Source organism: Helobdella robusta, assembly GCF_000326865.2.
Source record: "Helobdella robusta unplaced genomic scaffold HELROscaffold_8, whole genome shotgun sequence".
NCBI classification, from domain to species: Eukaryota; Metazoa; Annelida; class Clitellata; order Rhynchobdellida; family Glossiphoniidae; genus Helobdella; species Helobdella robusta.
Genome location: NW_008705459.1, coordinates 4,579,348 through 4,605,529, shown reverse-complemented (window position 1 = coordinate 4,605,529; position 26,182 = coordinate 4,579,348). Strand labels below are relative to the sequence as shown.

At 32.4% G+C, this 26,182-nt stretch overlaps 1 protein-coding gene across 1 annotated transcript; it reads left to right on the top strand.

Moving 5' to 3' along the window:
• Positions 1 to 1,157: 1,157 nt before the first annotated feature.
• HELRODRAFT_108467 (hypothetical protein) lies at positions 1,158 to 26,050 on the top strand (the record flags this gene model as incomplete). The annotated part of the gene is made up of 6 exons (XM_009032280.1): positions 1,158 to 1,333; positions 9,471 to 9,497; positions 17,359 to 17,446; positions 19,203 to 19,442; positions 23,610 to 23,921; positions 25,814 to 26,050. The coding sequence occupies 6 exons, from the start codon at positions 1,158 to 1,160 to the stop codon at positions 26,048 to 26,050; spliced, it is 1,080 nt and encodes a 359-aa protein (XP_009030528.1).
• Positions 26,051 to 26,182: the final 132 nt, after the last annotated feature.

Sequence of the window (26,182 nt, the reverse complement as noted above, 5' to 3'; positions counted from 1 at the left end):
TCTCAAAACATATAAAGAGTTATTTAAATAGCTGATTAGGATGTTTGCAGACCTGTTTGCAAAAGATATCAGCCAAGTTTCAAATTTCTTTCGATTAATCAATCAAAGACGAAGCTGCTTGGTTTGTTTGCATGTATTTGTACGTGATTGTATTTGTGACTGTGCTTTTGTGTGTACGTGCGTGTGTTTGTGTACGTGTGCGTGTCTAATTTCATATGATAGTGTGATATATCGGGGATGTATTTCTATGTATATGATTTTCAATGTTATATAAGTCATCTGATAATATTAATAATAATAATGTAAGAAACTTTTTTTTAAACTTTTGTATCATAACTTCATCTTACTATTATTGTTAAATAAAAATTACTTTAAAACACTTAAAATCAGTTAATGTAATTGTTTGTTGTAGTAAATTTTTTTATTCTTATGTTTTCAAACATAAAAAAATCCGACTTCTACATCGGTCCCCAAAAAAAATCTCCAGCGAAAATTTCCGACTACTACCTAATGGTCAGCAGTGTTTTAAAATTAAAAATTAAAAATTAAAATTAAAATGCGGATTAAAATGAAAATCTGACGTCACTTCAACACATTTATGCTACTTTTTATGACAAAATTTTTATAATATATAACATATGATATGTTTGACTCATTTACGAAAAGTTAAAATAGCACAATTTCATTTTTCGCAGAACATTTTAAAAAATATTTCTGGATAAATAAATGTTTGTATGTTTGTATACAGGTATGTATGTATGTTTATATGTTTATTTAAACAAGAGCCATGGTTGGTGTATTATATCATTCCTACAAGAATCAACATGGCCTGTGTTTGCCGATATGTTTGCTGAAGTTTTAGGTGCAAAGCTTGCACCTCCTCTCTAAGTTTTTTGTGTTTTCTTTTATCTCGTTTTTAAAACATTTTAACAGTTTAAAATTACAGAATTAAAAGTTTGAAATGAAGACAAACGGTCATAATGAGACAGCCAACATCAACATTGATATTGTTTATTATTTCATCATTTTTTCAATTTCTAAAAAATGGACATTTTTAAAAATAACTTTATTTTCATCGTTAGTACGATTGTTAATTGAATATTTATTGTATATTTAATTAAAAATTACATGTTGTTTGTTTGAAGGGCAGGTTACGGATGAATAAGCACGAGATCCCAGCTGGTCTCAGTCTGATGCTACGCGACTTCACTGTGGCAGTCCTCAGACAGAAACCTTCCGACCTCTACCTCTTCGCCGCTGACTACTTCCAAAAATTATCAGAAAGAAACAGAAACAACAACATTCCTAGCAACACTAACAACAACTGCAACGAGTCAAACGACAGCAAACCTGAACAACAAGCATTCAAACCTAAGGTTAGGGAAAATTAACCTTGAAGCGATTTTAAAACTTTTGTTGTAAATGATTTATTCGTCGCAAAACATTTCATTGTTCAATATGTTTTGCCACTTCAAAATAATTGTCGATAAGTTTTTATATTTTTGGTTTTTATTTAATTGTTCAATATGTTTTTTCATTTCAAAATAATTGTCGATGTATTTTCTATACTTTTGGTTTTTATTTAAATGTTAAATATGTTTTGTCATTTCAAAATAATTGGCGATACTTTTTCATATTTTTTTATTTTCATCTGGTGGCTTGGCGGTTTAACGACTGTTGAAGACACCTCTGTTGCAGTTATACAGGATTCAATTGATCCATTTATATTCATACACTCTGTGTATGTGTTGTTGACATCTCTTAGTAGAGAGAATAGTGAATAATTATTACTATTTGTAGAACATATTGTCATTGTTTATAGTTGATGTTGTCACACTCTACAAAATTTCCTACACAAATATATTCATAGTAATAATATATATTTTATATTTTTTGTAAAAAATAATTAACAATTGTACAGCAATAAAGACACAAAGCCATGTAAAAAAAATTAAACTGTACACAAAAAATCTTTTCAGTCCCATCTACGCAATGCAAAACATTTTTGAGGAGAGTTTCAACAACATTCGCAACGTCTCCAGCAACAAAACCGCAAAAAACCATTGCTTTAACACTCGACGCAGTTCTCGAGACACCAACAATCTATGAAAACAACAACAACACACAACAACACTTCAACATCTAGATCAACAAGTGAATGAAACCACTGTGCAATTGCATTAGTACCCTAAGAGAACCGCTCTTCAGAAAATCACTTTCGATGTAAAATGATGGGACTGACTGCTGATGCTGATACTTGCGCTGATGTTGCAACAAAATGAATGTTGCGGCAACAAAATCAATGCTGCGGCAACAAAATCAATGTTGCAGCAACAAAATGAATGTTGCGGCAACAGAATGAATGTTGCAGCAACAAAATAAATGTTGCCGCAACAAAATAAATGTTGCCGCAACAAAATGAATGAGAAGTATATATGTCATATTTTTTGTTTTTTCTTTTTTTTTTAAATTTTAAAATTTATTGTTTAAAATAATTGGACAGGATATTGGTAAGAAGAAGGCGGTACATAACTCAAAAAAAAAACAATTTAAATTTGTTAATTTTCCTGATTTTCCAACTTTCGTTGGAAGAGTAATTTGAATAAAAATGATTGATTTCGTTTCTGGTAAATTAACATTTTTTAAAAAAGGACTCTGCAGTTTCATTGAAAAATAACGCAACGTAAAAAGTAAGGATGGATTTTGTTAGCGTAATTACACGGCTGTTGAAAATTTTCTTTCTTTTGCAAATTTTTAAATAACTTTAACACCAGCGTGTGTCTACTTTCATGTTCAAAATCCAATTATTTAAAAAATTATTTTGTCCCTACATATAACTGCAATAAAATTTTATGTTTTTCTCTTTTTCTTATCTCAATTATTCATCAGTACATATAAATAATTTATGTTAAATATCTAGGATGCCAGCTCGTTGTAAACATTGAAAATGTATCGATCGTAAATTTTTGTCTTACATTAATATTAATCACATTAATTTAATTTTAATTTAATTTGATTTAATTTATTTCTTTTTAATCAATGATTAACGTGAAATTTGAAGCAGACAGATCACTTATTTGCTTACATGATATATTAACAGGCATATCTACAGCTGGCAAAATATTTTCATAAATTTTTTTTTTTAGAAAAATTTGGATGAATTGAAGTCATCATTGAAACGTGTGGTTCAAAAAATGGCCGAACGCTGGATCTTGATTAAATCGGAAATAAGCCGGTAATAAATTCCGACATCTTGTGGAAAATTTTGTCTCTTTTTTAAGTTTTTTCTAAACAACAAAAACTCAATTTTGAAATTTTTACAGGTTTCTTTGATTAACTGTTGCCAAACTAAATATAAGTATGTTTAGAGTAGTGTTCATATTATAAAGATATACAAATACATTTGAAAATGTAAATAAAGGTCTTTGATGAAAGGTCATCTGTAACTTTCAAACATACATAGATGCTATAAATTGGGTGTATGTGTTATTAATGCATACATCACATGTGTTGTCAAGTTTTTATTTCTACTGCATTCAACAAGCTCAAACGAAATGATAAATCACGTGATGTTTTTGTTGGTGACGATGAAAGAGACGTTATACTTGTATGTGTGTGTGCGCGTGTGTATTTTTGTATATTCGTGTGTGTGTTTTTGTTTGTGTGTACGCATGAACCTTGTTAGTGTGTGTAACTATTACGCGCGTTATTCATGAACAATTATTTGAGATGTGGTCATGTTCCATCGGTGCACCTGCCCTAATGTTTTCAAATTGCATAAAGTTTTGTCTGATTGGTTGGTTTTGTTATTTTTGTCATTTTATAACATGGGTTTATAGAAATTTTCCTATTTTTGTTGTGAAGACTTGAATATAAGTTATTTAAAAAATTTTTTATGAATACAAATTGATTTTTTGTTTATGCAAAAAATGTGTCAAATCACGAGCAACATTAAATGCAGTTTCAATAACTACAAACAACGCATTTCTGTCCAGACTAAAAAAAACCATTGAATAAAAAGTTAAAAACTGTAGAAATATTAAAATTAAAACAAAAACTACAATGATGAACATAAGATACTATATAGCATTGAATAGTAATTTTTTATTCTGATTAATGTGAACAAAATATACGGTTGTCAATGAGGCGAGAAAGAACACGCTGGAACATTTAATAACAAGAACATTTAAAGAGCAATGCATTGTACGTGGTGATGATGGATGCTTTGTTGAAATCCGCCAGCATTAAATCACCTTCCCTTCCACATAACGTCAACAGCATCTCTCGTCTGTTGAGAATATAAATATAAATAATAATTGCGTAGGACTTTTGATTTCTTGGACAGTATTTGTCCGCTGTCTGCAGTCTTATATAGGGGCAGAAATAGAAATAAGAGCAATAAAGTGTTGTATCGATCTGAATGGTCGGTGCTTGCATTGGTCCTAAAAATGGTCCTGCGAATTCGTGAAGTTATTTCACATGCAGTCGGACCTCTTACATCGTTGTAGGTGGTTCAACATGATGGTTCCAGGATGGTTGTTGTATAGAAGTTTGTTATAACTCCTCTTACTGTATTTTGTTAGTTTTTTTAGCTGATGTTTGTTTGTTTGTGCGAGCGTGCTAGCGAATTTTGCGTTTTTAAAAAAATTTAACAATTAGACTAAAAAAAAAAATTAGCGAATTTTTCGTTTTAAATAACATATTTAACAATTAAACTAAAAAAAATCATGCGAGTACTGCGCTTCATTTATTGTCTCTTCTTTTTTTTATTCAAAAACGGAAAAAAATCAAAAGGATGAATACAAAAAAGTTTTAATAACTTAAATATACAATTTTATTGTAACTTTTCAATTAAATTAATAATAATAAACATAAAATAACAAATTGTTAGTTAGCTAGTAGTAGTAATATAAAAAATTTTATTCCTTCATTTGTTAAATAAATTATAGGATCGATAAAATTTATTAAATTCTTGTTGAAAATATTTTTATTTACTACTTTTATTGTATTAACAACTTTTTAGTAGCAAAAGTAGAGTTAAGAATTTTATTAAAATCCACTTGAATGTTCGAACTGAGGAATAAAATATATGAGGCTCCGTCATGTAAAACAAAAACTTGTTTTCCATTTATTGTAAATGACTATTAAAAAAACATAAAATTATACATTTGAAGAGAATTGGCAACGCTAATAAACAGGTTGATTAACTTCTATATTTTCGTTATAAATGTTTCATTTTTTTATAAATTAAGGAAACAAATGCAACTTTTAAGCCATTTTACTTCTAAATTGACAATTCTTCTTATTTTCTATTTTCTCATTGGTCGGGTATCTTGGTGCGGAGTTGTCTTTGCAGAGCAGACGTCATGGGTGGTGTTAGTCCTTCATCTTGGTACTATGTACCAATCATTCCATTGCACCTCGGTCGCTCGGTCGGTTGCTTCATGTAGCACATTATCCGCACCCGCCATCAACGACAATTTGTCAAATTTTGAAATCAAGTCTCACTCATTCCACGTCATTCCAGTTAGACGCATCCAGAATCGTCATCTTCAGTCCCGATTTTACAATCAATATTTTTTATCTTAATTATTTTTTAACAGATTGGTGAATTCTTTTACTAATATATGTATGTATATGTTTACATATCTGTATTTTTAAAATTACAACCAAAAAAAATGACAAAAAACCTCGTTAACATTTTCATTGTTCGTAAATCGTCTTAATTTGTTGTCATCAATTTTTGACAGACAGGTAAACTATCACGATTTTAGCGCTATAAGATTCTACCGCAATAATTATTGCTCGCCATAGTTACTGCAACTTCATTCAGACGCTGGATAACTTCAGACGCTCTTACTATTAATTCTTATTATTTCAATATATCTCACTTAATCTGAATAAATTATTATAATTGGCAACTTAAATTTTAACAAAATATTTCTTTATTTTCATAACTCGCTAGAAAAACGATCATTGAACTTGTGCATATTTCAGATTGAACTACTGAGTGAATACACTTGTTCATATTTCAGTACTCACAGCCTGAGCATCCATCCACCCAAACACAGAAATGAAGGCAAGTGAAAATATTTATGGAGCCATCATCCCATCTATTCCAGTTATTACCATCATCGTTGTCAGTCAAGCTTCTGATGTGCAGCTTATTCAGCATGTTTTGTATGCATGCATATTTTTATACGTATTTAAATATATACGTTACGCGTATCTATCTATCAATATTATAATCGTTTACATTATTTTCATCTTCATAATTATTTGTTACATGTGCACACAGTCACAAACTAAATGAAATAAAATATACAAAACACATACACGAATTAACACGCGCAAACACTAAACACACTCACAATCACATACAATCACACACAAACACACGATCAAACACGTAAAAAATAGCACGCAAACATGAACACGCAACTACACGGACGAACACATGAAGTGACAATCATTCCACGCATTCATCACCACCATCATCATCTTTAATTTTCATCATCTTCAAATTCACACCTATCTCATCTTAGATGATGCACGGTTGTACACTCAATGTACACGTAAAGTACATATATATATGTACGTACGGTATGCTTGATATACATACATACATAGATACATGCATGTATGTATATGCACATGTGTATATTTGTATATATCAGTGTGTATATACGCACATGTGGTACATTTTCAGTGTATTGTATGTGATATATGGAACGAAAGTGTTCATAAACATATCGATGCAGGCATTGGACGTCTTCATATATGCATGCATATTCTGTAAAATTTTATAAAATCTTATTTATAAATCCCCATTTGTCTTGCCCCATGTGCAAATGTTTTTAAACTGAAGCATCGTATCGCGTTATGGATTAATTCGGAAAAGTGTTTGACGTTTGATCGATTGTCTTTTTAGGTGTATTAATTCGATTATTATTTAAACCTCAAAAAAAACTACTCTGTGTTTTTTAAATTGTAGAAATTTAAAAAGTTAACCAAAACTTGAAGCAATTACATACAACTTGTTGAGTGAAATCTGATAACAAGGCAGTGATGATCTGATAACATCAATGATGTTGATGGGATTTGATTGAGTGATGCAAAAAAATCTCTCATAAGAAGGTTGGTTGGTGACCAGTGCATGTCTGACATTTAGTTAATGTAATTAAATTACAAACTTTTTCCGCGTTATTAAATCAATGTCAATATAATTTATGTAATTCATTTATATATATTTTTATATTTGTATATAATTTATAATAAAATAAAATGGCATTACATTTTGTTATATGTAAAAATAATCCATATGGTTAATATTATTATACTGATTGTTACAATTTTTCTTCTTCTTATTATTATTATTACTCCACTACTTCTACTGCTACTACTACCCATACTACTACTCTTACCACTACTACTACTACTACTACTACGACGACTGCTATTACAGCTACTTCTACTCTTACTACTACCACCACACAACTTCTACTGCTGCTACTACCACACAACTTCTTCCGCAACTACTACTACTACTACTACTACTACTACTACTACTACTACTACTACTACTACTACTACTACTACTACTACTACTACTACTACTACTGCTACCATTAATACTAACTACTTTATCACTTTAATCTTTTAGCTGTTTAAAATTATCTGAAAAACGAGCCAACAGTAATAGTATAAGTATAAATAAAATTATGTATCGGATTCATGGGAATGTACCTACGCGAGGATTATGTACGCGCAGCTTCTAACGAGGCAATTTCAATCGATGTTTCTCACAATTAATTGAATTAACTAATTGATTAATCATTTTATTAATTATTTGATTAATTAATCGCACAATTAATTAATTAACTGTGAAGTTATTTTTTTACATTTATTCTAAATAGACTACATTCTAATAATTTCGTTATATTACATGTGTAATGATACATAGGAAATTTTGTGTCTAGCGACCAATTTTTTCAACCAGATCAGTTTATAAAAACTCGCAAACAATAAAATACAACGTACCGACGTAGTTTAGTATGCTCGAGGATTGCATGAATGTATTTTTAACTTCGAATAGTTGCTTATCTTTATTTGGTTAGTTTATCTGTATGAAAGCCTTTTAATTTGCATCTTCTTTTTTAGAATATAATGAGCCTTGTGTTGAACAAGCACAACACACATGCGTACGCGTTTGGCCGGCCATGTTTTAAACATTCATTGGCTAGGAGGCCTCATGTTTTACAACAAAACTCGTATTTTATAACGCATTTATGTAATATTAACAGTTAGTTATCTCTAATTTTATTCTTTGTATCATCAGAAAAGTAACCTTATTATGGAAAGAATGTTTTTGAGGCCACTTTTGAGGAGTTGTATCGACTGAGAGACTGTTGGTTGTTATTTATTGGGCTGGTATTGGGCTGGTGCTGGTAGCATTGGTTGATGTCATAACGAAGGAGAACTTTTTTTAAATGTTCTTTTTTGATTGCATTCTTTTATTTGTCGGTGATGTTTATTAAAATAGAGAGGCTTCTGATTTTCAAAGTTTCGGACGTTTTTATCAATTTTAAAATGTTCATCGTGTACTCATCGTGTACTCATTTAAATGTATTTTGAAAAGTTTGTACCTATAAATTAATTCGAATGAACGAGTGAACAAATGAATGAATGAATGCTGAATAAATGAATAAACAAATAGAAAAATATTTACTAAGATGAGTGAGTGAATGAATAAATATATATTCTGATGTGATTTTGCAGTGTAAATTGGTGGACGGTCTCAACTCCAGGCTCGAACTATAACAACATGAAGGTCGCAACAAAAAACTGAATGAATAAATGAACGAACGGACAGAAGAATAAATGGATAAATGAGTGAATGGATGAAAAAATGGAGAGAAAAGTGAAAAAAAAATACGAATGGTCAGTCCTCGACCATGCATGAATGCATGGCCAGTTTTATGTTAGTCCATAAATTACTTCCTGTTACTCGTTTGCATGTGGAGGAAACACGCTGACATGAAAAACTGCATGGAGGGGGGTTGTGTACACCCTTTGGATGGTGCCCTACGTACATCCCTGATTATTACTATATAACTTAACGTTAGGTACCTTTTATTCTTTGTCGATCAGTTTGACAAATTTGACAAATTATCAATTTAATATATATACATATATATATATATATATCACTTATTTATCTATATTTTTTATCCTATATATTATATTGTTAGTTAGTTTTGTATATTTGTTTAGGTATTTGTTTATGCGTGTATATTCATTAAGTTGTTTTAATGTGTAGCACTATTTTAAGATTCGCCAAGTCAAGCTTATGTGTGTGTATGTGTGTGTGTGTATGAGTGTGTGAGTGTGTGTATGTATGAGTGTATTTCAGTGTTAGTGTAGACATGGTTTGTGTGGTTTGCTTATTTGCCACGCTGAGTGCTGGCCAGGGATTTGCCGGCGAAGATGGAAAGGATGTCGTTTAATCTTGTTTAGAATACTTTAGGAGCTTCATGTACATTCGCTCACGCCTATGAGTGTTGATGTGTAGTTTGTGTGTGTGTATGTGTGTGTATTGTGCGTGCGTGTGTGAGTGCGTGCGTGCGTAAGCATGGCATGTGCAGATGTGTGAATGTTATTTTACATATACGCATGATTTTACATACATTTGTTGTAATAAGATGACTGCATATGCAAAGTCTCACCGCTTGTTAATAGGGAAGGAAATCTTCTGCAGAACCTCTAGGGTTTCTTCGCTAATAACTTTTCAGATATTCTCTCTCTTACTTATCATTTAACATAAAACTATTTGCTCTCATTTTTGAATTTTAATTAAACAAACAAAAAAGGCATTTAAGTAATGTTTTATTTAATCTAGAATTTATAATAATTAATTTGTGGTAGTTTTTATGCAGTTGTAACTACTGGCATTAATTAGGGCGATGATGACAACAGCAGAATATTGTGGCGATGATTAAGATTTGATCAAAACAAATAACGAAAATGATAGCATATGATGATTAAAATGATTACCCTTGTTGTTATTATGACTGGACTGATAATTATTTATAATTTTTTATTTATTGATAGTTAAAATTGATAATTATTTAATAATATCCTAATAATTTTATTTTAATTTGATATTAAAAAAATTCCATGAGGATGATAAATGTGAATATTTACAATGATCAATGACAGTTCTGTGTGCTAGCTCAAATGAAAATTGGATTAAAGTTTTTTTTATGGTGGTGGGAACCTAAAAAATGATTTTTTTCGTCCGTTGTCCAACTGCATTCTTAAGTGTAAATTTACAAACTCTGTAACTTTTAAGTAAAATGAGATCTAAGAATGTTTATCTTTTTCTTGAATGTAAATGAAACGCAGTAACCTTTTTTAAACATTCAAACTAAGAAGAAATTTAAAAATTATATTATTATTGGCATTAAGGTTGTTGGCATTAGAATTGAAAAAATAATTTTTTAATAAATATACATTATATAACTTATAAATTTATGCAAATTTTCAAGATTTCCATTTATGTAATCATTCATCAATGTACGTAGTACATGTATATCATAGGTTATGCCTGCAACCTAGGTATCTCACCATGTAAATCTGTCTGGGAAATTTAACGTGTTTTCACAAATAGACATAAAAACCATTTTAATTGAGCATCATTTGAACTGCGAATGAAAATTTTTTTTAGATTTTACATAGAAAAATTTAAAAAAAACACGTTTAAGTGAGATTGACGGTGATTTCTAAAGCCGTTAAATGGAAAAGCCTTGTTTAATTAAATCTTTAAAACTGCAAATTCCGTTCAACCGATGACTGGAAAAAATGTTTTCTACTTAATAAATAATTTCAGATAACATTTTTTGTTCTAAATTTGAATGATAAATTGTCTGAAAAATTTATTTTACTATTTTAGTATCGTACTGTGCTAGTGCTAATGTTTTTTTTTTGATGTAATTATCAGCGGTTAATAATTAATGAGGAAAATTTAAAGTTTTGTCCTAATTTTTAAAGTTCGGGCGGTGTGATGGCCTAGTGACTGAGATGCGTACAATGAATAGTGCATCAATATTAAACATTTTTATTTTAAATTCACACACAAGTCTGATGTAGAAAATTATTTTTTCAATTCCACGTTTTATAAATATGTAAAAAAAACATTGCCAAAATATAAAGGTGAAACAAAATTTAGAAAATTTAGAAAAATGTATTTGCTAAACCGACCTGATGGTGGTGCAATTATGAACTCTACCAAATCAACCACTCCAAAACAAAAAAGTAATAAAATCAAACCAACTGTACTGGCAAAACGTTTGAAACTTTTGTTAAAAAAACATGTAGATACAGTTTGGATGATCACCAGTATTTTGATCCTCATTATTTATTGTTCACAGTCTGAATGTTGCGTTGAAGCTCTTGTTTGTTTTGGTCCTCTTGTCGATATTATCAAAACATCACATCACATTAATATAAAAAAAGAACAAATTCAACAATTTACAACGTTAGTTAATGCCATTTCTGTCACATTTATCAACATATTGATGATGTTTGGTGTTCAAATAGCAGCATTAACGTTATATGATGTCATGTTCATCTTGATTGATGTAATTCATTGACAGAAAATAGCTATGTTTGTTATTGTGGACAACGATTCGGAGGCATGCGAGCCAGACCCCAGCTCCTTCCAGCCAAAACCGCTGGAACATGCCAACAACAACATCAACAACAACAACAAGAAATATGTAAACAACAACAACTACGATGATGACGACCTTCAAGCTGGTAGCCAGCAAAAACAACAAAGCGGTTTCCACAAGTATGTATGAATTACCTGTGTATATGTTATGTTTATTTTGACTGTAATAAAAAACCATACAACACACTCATACATACATACATACATACATACATACATACATACATACATACATACATACATACATACATACATACATACATACATACATACATACATACATACATACATACATACATACATACATACATACATACATACATACATACATACATACATACATACATACATACATACATACATACATACATACATACATACATACATACATACATACATACATACATACATACATACATACATACATACATACATACATACATGCATACATACATACATACATACGTCAGATGATACTTTAAGTAACAATCTACTTAAAAAAATCATCCCAGAAATTGTCATCCCAATCACTCATATTTACAATCTTTCCATCGTCCAAGGAATATTTCCACAATGCTTCAAAACATCCAGAGTAGTTCCAATTCACAAAAAGGGGAGCAAATTAGAGACAAGTAATTATCGACCAATATCTCTACTTTCTCCACTTTCCAAAGTACTAGAAAAAATAATTTTTGTCAGAGTCACCTCATTTCTGTCCATAAATAAATTATTAAATGATAATCAGTATGGCTACAGAGCACAGCATTCAACTGAGCAAGCTGTGCTGCAATTAGCACAAAATGTTATGAATAATCTTAACGAAAAGATATTGACTGTAGGTGTATTCATAGACCTCTCAAAGGCCTTTGACGTCATCAACCACGATATACTGATTAAAAAATTAAATTCACATGGAATAAGAGGAAAAGTAAGTGCATGGTTCAAAAGTTATTTAGAGAACAGAGACCAGTATGTGGCAATAAAAAGTCACTCCTCAACAAAACTTAACGTAAGATCAGGCGTGCCACAAGGATCAATTTTAGATCCTCTTCTATTCATAATCTTCATGAACGATTTTCAACATGCAACTGATGCAAATCACCTTCTATATGCAGATGACACTAACATCTTCTTCCCAACTAAAGACCCATTGAAAGAAGTAGAATACATCAATAACAGTCTTCAAAATATATCAACCTGGTTTATCAAAAATAAATTAATAGTAAATTATTCTAAATGTAATTACATTATTTTTGGTCCGAAAATTTTAACAAATATTATACCTAACCTAGACATAAAAATGAACAATATTTCTATTCCTCGCTCAACCAGCACAAAATTCCTTGGAGTAACAATCAAGGACAATCTTTCTTGGGATATTCACATAGATACTATGTCTAAAAGAATATGCAAAACCCTAGGAGTTATAAGCAAAATTAAAAATAAATTAAATAAACCTACTCTAATTGACCTGTATTATTAGTTAATCTTTCCTCACCTCATCTACTGCAACGTAATTTGGGGAAACAGTCCTGACATTCATCTAAAACAGTTAACAAAATGCCAAAACCGATTCATCAGAATATTTAAAAATCTTCATCCTCATTGTCACACAAGTGAATATTATCTCGAGATGAAAATACTCAACATCAAAAACTTGTTCATCTACCACGTTGCAACATTCATTTTTAGATTTCTACGTCAGCAATTGCCGGCATTTTTTAGAAACTTTTTGACTTTTGGAACTTCCATTCATGCAAGAATTACACGCCACACGCCACTTTTCTATGCTCCACCAGCCAGAATTAAAGTACTCTGCATGAGTTTGAAACATACCGGCCCAGGAATATGGGAGACGATACCACAAGAAATTAAAGATTGTAACACTTTGCATCTTTTTAAAAATAAACTGAGAAATTTTTTAATTACGAAAAGTTCTGTTTTTCAAGGATAATAATGTATATGTATATATATGTATATAAGTGTGTACATATTTCATTAACATTGATACATTTTCTCCTATTGACAATTTTATTTTATCATTGAGAAGCAATTTTGAGCTGCACGGTGGCCGAGCCCACAAGAATTAATTTTCTTTTTTTGGTCTCCGAATCATTCATGCTTTTGTTCTGTTTGATTGAATAAAAGTGATTTGATTTGATTTGATTTGATACTTACATACATACATACATACACACACACAAACATACATACCTACATACATACCTACATACATACAACAATAACATATACAAATACCCATGGACACTAACTTAATGTAAGCCCGTTGACATTCAAACGTGCAGACCCACAGCTTAAGAACAGCCATCACAAATACGATCGATGAACTTCGACTTGTTGTTTAATCAATTGCACTAACACGTGTGAGCGTGTGAACGTGTGTGAACGTGAACGTGTGTGAGCGTGTGAACGTGTGTGAACGTGAACGTGTGTGAACATGTGCACATGTGCGTGTGTATGTGTAATTTCATCCTCATGGTGCATTTTAAGCAGAATCTAGCAGACGCAGAAACTGTTACAACATGCAAGGCAATAATATAAAATGAAAACTGGATTACAACTGAAAATAAATAGTTTCTACATTCTTGAACAGTCATCAATCGAGTGTGTTGAAGATTTGAGTGGCGGTAGGATAACGATGATGTGAATGGATGTTATGGAAAACATCGAAAGATACAAGATAGCCAAGTTATTCAATTGGTGGACATATTCACAGTCTGGCATTCACTTTGCCTCTGAAATATTGTTTGAAGATGGAAAATTAAATAATGTTCATTTCAGAGCTATGCGACAAATTAGACCACCATGACACATATGTCGAAATACAACAATATAATGATTTACAGTTGCAGATAATTATATGAAACACACACGCCCAAATACATTTACACATGTATGCAGACTTACACACTGATACATCCATTGTAAGTACATAATCGTCATTGTAACAGGAAAATAAATATCTGTTTACCAACGTAAAAAAAACTCTTTGAAATAAGATCAAACAAGTGGTTGCGGATAAGAAGACTGATTTTTAACAGATATAAATCAAAAATGCAATACGTTTGAGAACCTATGGTTTTATTTTCATGAATTTTTCATCAGCCCAGGCATGATTAATTTATAAATTTCTGTGAAACACCAAGCAGAAGCGTGTGTTGTTGGATGACTAGGCTCATCTTTCCATTTGCTACATCCATATGAAATGTTCGAAAGTTTTGAAGATAAAATTTTCATAATTTTTATGCTTCTCAAAAAATATTGACGTTTTTACGTGAAATAAATTTTAACATGACGTGCAACCGAATCAAAATGTGGCTTTTAATTTTTATTTGTTGTTATTTTGCAAAAACCGAAATGATTTGCCTGCGTTCGACTGTTTGTAAAACATTTGAAAAAGATTTCACAAAAATTTGCACGGCTTGAAACTCTTGCGGGGATTCGTTTTTTGTTGTTGCTTCTTTGTACAATTATGGAAAGCTTATAATCTGAATGCAAAAACACGTTCTGTCATTATATAATACTAAAATAAGATTAGTGGCCAATGTTTATGTCCGATCATCTTTTCGTAACAAATAACCTCCAAGCCGGAAAATAATAATGATAATAATGAGGGTCAGCTGGTCAGAAATGAAAACAATGATGACCAAATAACAGATCAGCTACTGTTACTAACTATAACTTTAATGAATGGATCAGTGGAACAACTAACAACGTGTAAGCAACAACAGCTACAACAGCAGCAACAACAACGCATGTAAATAACATCAACAACACAACAACAACAACAGCGGAAACTACATCTAAATTACAGAAAATCTCAAATGTAGACTTTAATAAGGAGGCATTGAAAGGTTGAAGAAGACATCCATCTCATCCTGGAAGCAATCATTTAAAGAGCAGCCTACCAGAGTGTTGAACACATTCGTTTGCCTTGCCGGCGCACACATCTGGTGACTCGCTTCATTTAACCCTTCCAGCAAATTGCTTTTTTTCATCAAAGTTCACGCCATTCTTTCCAATAAAACAATCTTGTAGTCCTCTTTTTGGTTGATTAGTTGACAGCGACATTAATTTAGTTTATATTCGAAACATGAAAAAATTCGACAGATTATAACAATAATTATTTGTTTTTTTAATTTGGATTGAAATATTGACAAATATTATAGAAGAACCAGAGTAAATATAAAACTGTAAATGTTTCATTTTAATAATTTATATTTTTGTGAAATATTTTAACGTTTTTCACGTTAAACCCATAAAACAGTAAAAAAAAATTCACTTTACTAGTGAAAAATAATTTTGAAGTGAATATGAAGAGGTATCATAAAAGGAAATGAGATGATTCTGCCATGGAAGTCATTTGCTACATTTGCTATATATATATATAATATATATATTAGATCAAAACTGTCAGAAATACAGTTATTGATGAAAATCACAGCATGTTCGGCGTTAGTAACTTCCTGCTTAAATTTTCCAATTTTATAACGGTTGATCGTAAATCATTCTCAAGTTTCTTGGATTCAAGACCAAAATTTTTGTGAAATTTTTTAACATTTTTCATTAAAGTCGATATTTCGCTATATAAAACTGTGCAATACAGTGCACATTTTTATCACACTCACCATCGTTGTAATGATTGTATATCATCATTTTCGCATGATTAACAACTAACTAAACCCCACAATTATTTTCATAATAAATAGAATGACCAGCACAAACATATTATCATCAGCACGTAATCATCATTACAGTTATTGCTACCATTAGTTAGAGTAATTAACACAATCTACAACATCAACAACAACCCAACAAATCTTCACCATCACACTCTTCGTATAAGGGCTTAGCTCACAGCAACACGATATCTATGTATCATCATTTGTATCGTTATTTGTATCATCATTTGTATCACTATTTGTATCATCAATGTATTATCATTCGTATCATCATTTGTATCATTATTTGTATCATAATTTTTATCATTATTTGTATCATCATTGTATCATAATTTGTATCATCATTGTATTATCATTTGTATCATTATTTGTATCATCATTTGTATCATCATTGTATCATCGTCATCATCATTATTATCATCATTGTCGTCGTTTTCACCAGCGTTATCATCATCGCCGTCATAATCAGTTTAGGCATTATTTCCTTATTGAAATAGTCATCTTTGACGTTATCTTCGTCCAAAGACATCATCGTCTGCAATTGTTATGATCCGATCATTCACCCTACGCCCTAATCATCAGCTTATCAATGTTTTATCATTATTTAGTCATCATAGTCATCATCGTTTCTCTTAATACCACCATCAGCACCTCCACCAACACCTTCATCATCGTAACTATCATTATTTTTATCACAATTACGCGTTTATCACTACCACCATCATCATCATCTGTCATCCACATCCTCATCGTCACATCATTATCATCATCACCATCATCATACCATCATCACCATCTGCCAATATCTGTCATCAACGCCATCTATCATCATCGTCACATCACCATGATAACTACCTACATCATCCGGTCATCACCATCACCATCATCATCACCATCATCATCATCATCATCATCATCTGTTAGAAATTTCGGGCGCCGTAGATCAGTAGCGGCAGAACGTTACGACCCGGAAGAAGATGAGGATGATGACAACGATGATGCCAACAAAAAAGTTTGTTGTTGTTGTTGTTGTTGTTGCTAATGTTGTTATGTTGTTGTTGCTGATGTTGTTGTTGTTAATGCTGTTGTTGTTGCTGTTGTTGTTACTGTTGTTGTTGTTGTTTTTGTTGTTGGGATACAGTTGCTGATGTTGTTGTTGATGTTGCAGTCCTCATATGAATAATGTTTCATTCTTTTGTTTGCCTTGAATTTTTCCTCCCAATTTCTTTTACTATTGAAGTTATGATGTAATTATTTTCTGTCTATTGTAAATGTATGTCGTTATTCTTAACTAATTTGTGAAAAACCTAACAAATTTATTTTCCTAAAAATTTATTTGCTTTATAATTTATCATTCATTAATCAAGTACATTTTCACACGTACCAAAGAAATCATCTTAGACAATTTTGACAAATGTCACACAAAGTTTACGTTGCGTTTGAACCAGGTTGCTGCAACACGAGGCATGGCGCTTCTACTATCTTTACCTCAATTCCGAGAACAATTTCAAAATTTTGTCAAAAGTATGGCATCATTTAATTAAGCGAATTTTACGGAGAGAGAAAAAAATTATCAAACATTTTCAATCTGCCACTTCGTGTACGATCATACTACCTTCACTGTTCCATTCATTCCTGGATCCTAATTAGACATCAGTTTTAATTAAGTGGCGTAAATTCATCCTTAAAAAATCGATTAAATACATTTCTAAATTAAAGCTCGAATGGCTGACACTCACAACGCAACAAAACTACACAATAATATTATAACAGGTAGACAAAGTATTGACATTTTAAAAGACGAAAAAACACATCAACACAACAACAACAAAACAATGACAACAAAACAATTTATTAATAGAAACAACCTAACAACAAACCTCCAACTACGCAGTTGTTGAGCAACACTCAGTAACGAACAAATAAAACAGGGCTATGTGGTTTGCTGTGTCTAAACTAATTTCAGATCTGAAAAAATGAATTTGATGGAAAAACAAAAAGATTGAATTAGACGAACTTTTATTGCATTACGTCAAATTTAAAAACTATATATATATATACTTAAAAATGAGAGCCACTAAAATCTCGATTCATTTTTTACCCTACCCTAACTCAACATTTCTGGTAAGATGAATTCAAAGAAACAAAACGAAAATACGCACCCCATGTTGAATTAAACCGATATGAATATTTAATAGTTTTTTAATTAAAAAAAAGAAATTCAATAGTTCCTCCCGCAACTTTTCAGACAACCAGTTTTATTCCCTGTAGTGAGATCAGACCAACTGGCTTGAAACTGTCATATTCTCTATTCTCCATTATTTATTTTTTACGTTCAAATGAGTCAGTTGCCAGCCAGTGATGTGCATATAAACATGCCAGGTTCACAGTGCAATAAAGTGGCAAAAAAGACACGTACCTTCCCAAACAATCCCTGCTAACGAGCAGCAAACATTACATGCATGCTCCGGGAATGCAGCCGAACGATACAAACATACACTTCTACAAAACGGGTGACGCACTCTAAATAAAACAAACATACACAGGCACGCGCACACACATACACAGGTACGCACACATATACACAGGCACGCACACACATACACAGGCACGCACACACATACACATGCAAGCACACACATACACATGTAAGCACACACAAACACACGCACTCACACAGAAATACACGCACATATATGCAGATAATACATTCAAATAAAACAAATACACACGTACGCACACGCACACACACACACACAAATTTGCAGGTAATGCATCCAAAGACAGACGAGCAGCGCAAACGTCTGAAAGAGGCGGTGCAAGGCATCCTGCTTTTCAGATCTTTGGCTCCTGAACAAATGAATGACGTCATCGACGCCATGTTCGAACGTAACGTAGATCCTGGAGATCATGTGATTGAGCAGGGAGACGATGGAGACAACTTCTACGTCATCGATTGTGGCGTTTATGACGTCTACGTGAAGAATGAGGTGAGTCGTTCGTTGCTGGTTGTCACGTGGTTGTTGTAGTTGGTCAGTGTCAGTGGACTACTTGCGGCTTAACGAAGTTATTTGTGCTGCAGTAAGAGGGGGTTGATTATTTTTCCCAACATTTTCATCATTCGCTCTTTTATGCTAAATTGATTGACTTTGCGTCATACATAATTCAGTTGCAAATTAGCAGATCAGACGAGAAACCATTAAACCAGCCATTACCTAACTTAATGCCTCAAAGAGAGTTTGTGTATTGAAATGTTTCTAACGCAAAATTTTAGATGGTATTCATGTTCCAGAAAAATTTTTTATTAACATTGTTTTCTTCAAACTTTGTCTAGATGTTTGTTAAAACACAAAAAAGCTCTAATTTTTAAAAAATATTTACAACTTTTTGGAAACAATTTTAAACTTAGATTGTAGTTTAATTTTTCAACTTTATCATGGCAAGGAAGTTATTAAGTAGAAATGTTTCAGCCGTCGTCGTTGTCAGCGAGCTTATTATCAAATGCGTTTTATGCAATTCACTTTATCATTAAATGAAGTTAACTCAATTTTCATGTCAGCTCTGAAATACTGGGCAATGATGAAATTAAAACTGTTTCAATTCGGTTTGGTTTGTAGAATATCCTTCAACAACTTCGTCTAACAACCTTGGTCGGTTGACAAATTTTCGTTTAACATTTCAGCTGATGTTACAAATTTCTCAATATAAAAGTGAGATTAGAGACATTTTTAATGAACTGCGGTAGAAGCCGTCATTAATTTTTCCACAACCGTTCGAAACAAATTTGATTCTCAAATTATTTTCAACGAGAAAATTTTAACAAACGTCTCAAGATGGTTATAATGAGTTAGCCGTTTAAAATTAAATTTTTTAAATTAATGCCTTTTCTTCAGACTGATCATGCCTTGGAATTCGTGTGCGTGTTTTGTGTGCGTGTTCCTCTCCTCGTGTGTACGTTCGTGTGTTAGTACGCTATGTTTGTCTGTTTGTTTGATTGCCACTTTTGCTAATTACATGTTGAACTTGCACAAAAACATGAGCCAACAGTTTTTAGTTTAATCAAAATGTATCAATTATATTTTATTTACATTTTACATTTGTAAACAAGGACGTTGCGTTGAATCGAATAAAGTAACAGCACGTGGGAACATCAAAAGTTTGATTGAAAGATCTAACCAACTGACCAGCCATTAACTGAATGCTGTTGACGTTGAACATCATCGTTATCATAACCATTTATCAGGCCGCCACGCAAACAATCGCAGGAAGGACAATTAGGCAAATGGTGTGCACAAATGTGTTCGTTTGAAGCTTAGCTTGAAGCCCGCGTGCACACGCTCCATGTACTTGCTGCTTTATAGCGTAAATGTAAAACATGCTCACAAACATTGTGGAAGTGTGATGCAGTTTGTCATGTAAAAAGGCAGAAGGTAATGTAGGTAGGTGAAGTGATGCGTGTCACAGAACAACAATAATAGCAACAGCAACAACAACAACACGGAACAACAAAAACAACAACACAGAAAAACAAAAACAGCAACAACAGCAGAAGCAACAACAACAACAAAAACAACAACTGGATGTAGTAACGTGCTTCGTGCACCTTTATAATGTTGCATGCAATCAGCAGAAACATAAGAACTGAAATCTCCAGCCACTCCATCTGCACATTGTGCTCTACGTCTGCATGTTATGTCTTCTCATTAAACATAAAAGTACACGTTGTATCGATATATAACTGGGTTATAAGATTGCATTAACATCTTATCAGGAAAGGCTGTATGATTTTTTGTGAAGTAGATGTCTATCAAAAATGAGACTTGAATATTTCAGAAGCAGCCAGCCAGTTAATTTTGCAGTGATGTAAAATGGATGACTTGAGTCAATGTCAATTTCTTCAAGTCAATTAAATTAAAATTGCTTGAATAAATAATCACAGAATTATCGCTGACAATTGATATTGTAGTAAACTAATAAGATGTGATGTGGTTGGTCTGATCACGAGCAGGTAAAATGGTAGAACAATGTGTCACGTTTGGCAACAGCGTTTATAAAATGTCATAAAATTACAATTTTCCGGCTTCGATCTTACAACAAAAGTTTAACTGAACAAAGCTTGATCAGTTTTTCCATTATAGATAACATTTCGTAAAAAAAATAAGAACGCAAGTGAGTTTATCAGAAAATTTGTTAGACACAACAAAATTTCACTAAGTTATTTATGACGCCAAAATTTTCTTAGCGGTTTTTTTGCGAAACTTCCAAGTTTTTTTAGATATTTTAAAATATTTTGCTAATTATGTCTCTAGTTTCTTTTAACAAAAAAGTATTTTTTCATGGAATTTGTAAAGAAAAAATGCTATGTAAAGTTGGAGAAATGTGCAAAATTTTAAACATTTTTATAAAAAGTTTTAAAATTGAATTTGACCATCAAACAAATTTAATATTATTTAATAAAATAACAATTAACTAAATAGTAAATTACAACACGTGTCTTTAATGTGTTCTGGTTTCACTGTTACTGTATTTGAACCAGGTTAGTGCATAACAATCTACAAAATGTTTAGTGAAATCTAGCCAAATTATCAAATGTTAAGCAGTGCACAACACAAGCCCAATGATAAGCAAACAAATTTACACTTACGATATTTTTGTATTTCCATGTTTTCAACACTCCTTCATATTCATTTGAATAAAACTACTTGCTGTTACTTGTTGCTGTGTTACTGCTTGCTTTGTTGCTGCTTGCTGTGTTACTGCTTGCTGTTTTGTTACTTGCTGTGTTGCTGCTTGCTGTGTTACTGTTTGCTGTGTTACTGCTTGCTGTGTTGCTGCTTGTTGTGTTACTGCTTGCTGTGTTGCTGCTTGTTGTGTTACTGCTTGCTGTGTTGCTACTTGCTGTGTTGCTACTTGCTGTGTTGCTACTTGCTGTGTTGCTACTTGCTGTGCTGCTACATGCTGTGTTGCTGCTGGCTGTGTTGCTGCTTGTTGTGATTCTACTTGCTGTGTTACTGCTTGCTGTGTTGCTACATGCTGTGTTGCTGCTTGCTGTGTTACAACTTGCTATGTTACTAAGATTTCTGAGAGCACACACGTCCATAAAGATCAAATCACATGCAAGACAGAAATATCCAAAGTTTTCTATTGACCCATTGCTTTCAACTTCGCATTAAATTATATTTTCATGCCTGTTGTTTCCGTCATAAAGATTGAAGAATATCGACAAACTTTATAACCTGCTTCGGAGATATCGACAAGATCTTTTGAAAATTTCAATTTCTATCAATATTTATATACACGAGCAGTTTAATTTAATTTTAATTTATTTCATACTCATCTCCATTTGCCATCCGTAATTTTTGATCTGTATATTTTGCACGGGTGACTTTGCGGAAAAAGTTGACGTTGAAAACCACTACGGTTGATTAAATCCAAAGGAACTGCATCTTACATAATATTTATTTATGTATTTATTCACAAAACTATTCTCATTATCATTTTAAATTTTCTAATTAATTCTATAAAATTATAAATTTTACATAGCAAAGTATTACGAAATTTTATACGTAGTGCATGCAAAGGTGAAAAGTGGCCCTAGCTCATCAAAAAGTGGAAAATATATTTTACTATTTTTAAATTTTGAATTTATTGCATGACGAGTTGTGAGGAAGCGTAGGTGTGGCCAGATTTTTTCAAGGAAACTGAAAATTTTTATGCAGATGGCTTTTTGAATAATTTAACATTTCTTTCTTTTAAAAATATTCAACATTATAGAAAAACGTCTTGCCACCAGAAATCATATGCCACCCACCATGTCATTCAGTATCAGCTATCAAACACTAAAATGTTTTTACGAATAGAAAATTTTCTGCGCACCAGCGTTGAAAAACTTGCCCCAGCCAGCTGAACTAGTTATTATACTATAAATAAATATAGATTACTTTGGTTCTAAACAAAAATACAGTTTGAAATTTAAAAATTTTCTCTAAACACCGCAGACGAGTCACCAGAGTGCAGCACAAGCACAACCAGTACCACAGACTTCATCGAACCAGCCAACATCCTCCTCCTCTTTCTCTCCATCATCATCCACATCATCGTCCACACCTTCATCGTCAACATCATCGGCGACAAAGGACGCATCGTCTCTCAACAAATTCGTTCATCGTTTCGAGCACAGCGGAAGCTTCGGCGAGTTGGCTCTGATGTACAACATGCCACGATCGGCAACCGTGGTTGCAGTCACGAAGGGTCGTCTCTGGGCCATGGATCGCAAGTCATTTCGTCGCATCGTCTTGCGCAGTGCGTGCAAACAGCGCAAGACTTACGAGTCCTTGTTGGAAAAAGTTCCAATGTTACAGCATCTGGACCTCTACGAGAGGATGAACCTGGCCGATGCTCTCACACCGGTCTATGTGAACGATGGAGAGATGATCATCAAGGAGGGAGATGTGGCGGATGGCATGTACTTCATCGAACATGGCGAGGTCGGTTTCTATCAATGTTGCTCTTGCTCATTCGTTTTTTTGTCTACATCGGGAGGTATTTGTATTTTTATTAGCTCTTGTAACTTTGTTTGGTTTTGTTGTACCTTTGTTTGGTTTTGTTGTAACTCTTTGTTGGCCCGTACAATTTGTTGTGATTGTTTGTTTCTTGTTATGTTGCTAGCTGTTGTTTTTATTTGCTTTTAACAACCATTTTTGATTGCAAGCGCTGTTCTTCGGCCTTTAACGGGTGTCAGTCCGGATTGCTACTTTTATGCTGTAATAACAAATTAGAGCTTTGTGGCCTCAACGACGATTTTATTGCTTTCATCCTGTCACATGCTGACATTGTTGGTGTGTTTGCCTTGTTTTAATGCCACCGCGCTACCCATAGATGGAAGATGCCAGCAGGTTGACGGGGGGATATCAGCTGGTTGATTGACGTAAACGCTGACGTCATTATTACATCCGTTGTTTTTACTGCTCACGTCATGACTTTCCCTATTGCCGGTTCTGCGTTTTTATTGTCCGTTTCTTTGTGAATGTGACTTGTTTTGTTACTACTGCTGCTGCTGTTGTTGTTTTTGTTGATGTTTTGCTTAATTTGGTTAATTTGTGTTGTTGATATTGTTGTTGTTGTTATTCTGTTGTCTTTATTGACGTCGTTATGGTTGTTTTTCGGATATTAACTGGTCCGCGAATGTAAATGCAAATGTTGCTCGTCCTTTATAAAGAGAAATAAAAAATGTGGTCCCAGGGATCAAACAATCTGCAAAAAAGAAAATTGGAGAGCAGGTTTGAGTGCATCAAGTTACATAAGAAGATCCTTTCAATGCATGGATTTATGGAATTAATACATGTTAAATCCATGCTGATCTTTTCATTTAATTGTTAATGTCTTCGAAGTCGATGTATTTTTTGATGATGTTGTTGTTGATGTTGTTGTTGATATTGTTGATGTTGTTGTTACTGATGTTGTTGATGCTGATGTTGTTGTTGCTGATGTTGTTGATGTTGTTGCTGTTGATGTTGCTGTTGTTGATGTTGTTGATGTTGCTGTTGATGTTGTTGATGTTGATGCTGTTGATGTTGTTGTTAATGTTGTTGATGTTGCTGTTGATGTTGTTGATGTTGTTGTTGTGGTCGATGTTGTTCAAGTTGTATATTGTAACTTTTTTTTTCAAAGTTATTCTTTTGCCGTAGACGTCCTGCTGACGTTCTGGTAGCTACTGAAGCTGCTGTCGATGTTAAACGTTTGTTGTTGTGTTTGGTTGGAGTTGCGGTTTTTGTTGATTTACAAATTGTTTGACTGTAATTTTTTACAGAATATTTGTTTTAACAATCTTAATAAATTATCAATTGTTTATAAATTCTTTTATAATATTGATAATAATTAAATGATAATTTTGCATTGATCTAAATGTTTTTACATACGTCTGAAAATGTGTCTCACATTCTTTTTGAATTTTTATATATATATATATATATATTATAACAAACTGACATAGATAACTTCGAATTAGTGTCCTGTTACAAAATATGTTTTGAAAATGTTTGAAATTAAACGAAAAAAATTATCAAAGTCGTTAAAATATCATATGTTGATCATATTTTATAGGATCAATTGTTCTAAAATTATTTTATCAGTAATTATAAAACTCTTTGAAAAAAAAAATGCAATAACCAACCCAGAAAAACAAACAAGTAACAAGTAGCATGGATATTATTTAATTATCAATACCATAAAAGTATTATAATATAAAAATAATATAATATTAAAATAATATAATATAAAAATAATATAATATAAAAATAATATAGTAAATAATTGTAACATGAATAACGCAGTAAATTTTTAATTAAATAAGTATGATAAAAATTCGAAACCCTAAAAGGTTAAGGTCACCATCACACGTAACGGAGTTGAATGTGAGGCAGCCCGAATGCAGGCTGGGGACTACTTCGGGGAGATGGCCCTGGTCGAGAAAGCCCCTCGTTCGGCCTCGGTGTATTCGAGTGGAGGGGGAACAACGAAGTTGGCCTTTCTGGAGGTCGACTGTTTCGAAAGACTGCTGGGCCCATGTCTGGAAATCATGAAGAGGAACATCACCAATTACGTTAAGAGTTCGTAATGTCATCTTCCGCTTTGGCTGAAGTTTGGGGAGTTGAATGATTGCTGATGTTTGCTGGATTTGACGGTTTTGTTGTGATGTATGTGTCTGATGTTTGATATGTTTGTTAGGTATGTTAGTTGTTCCATATGC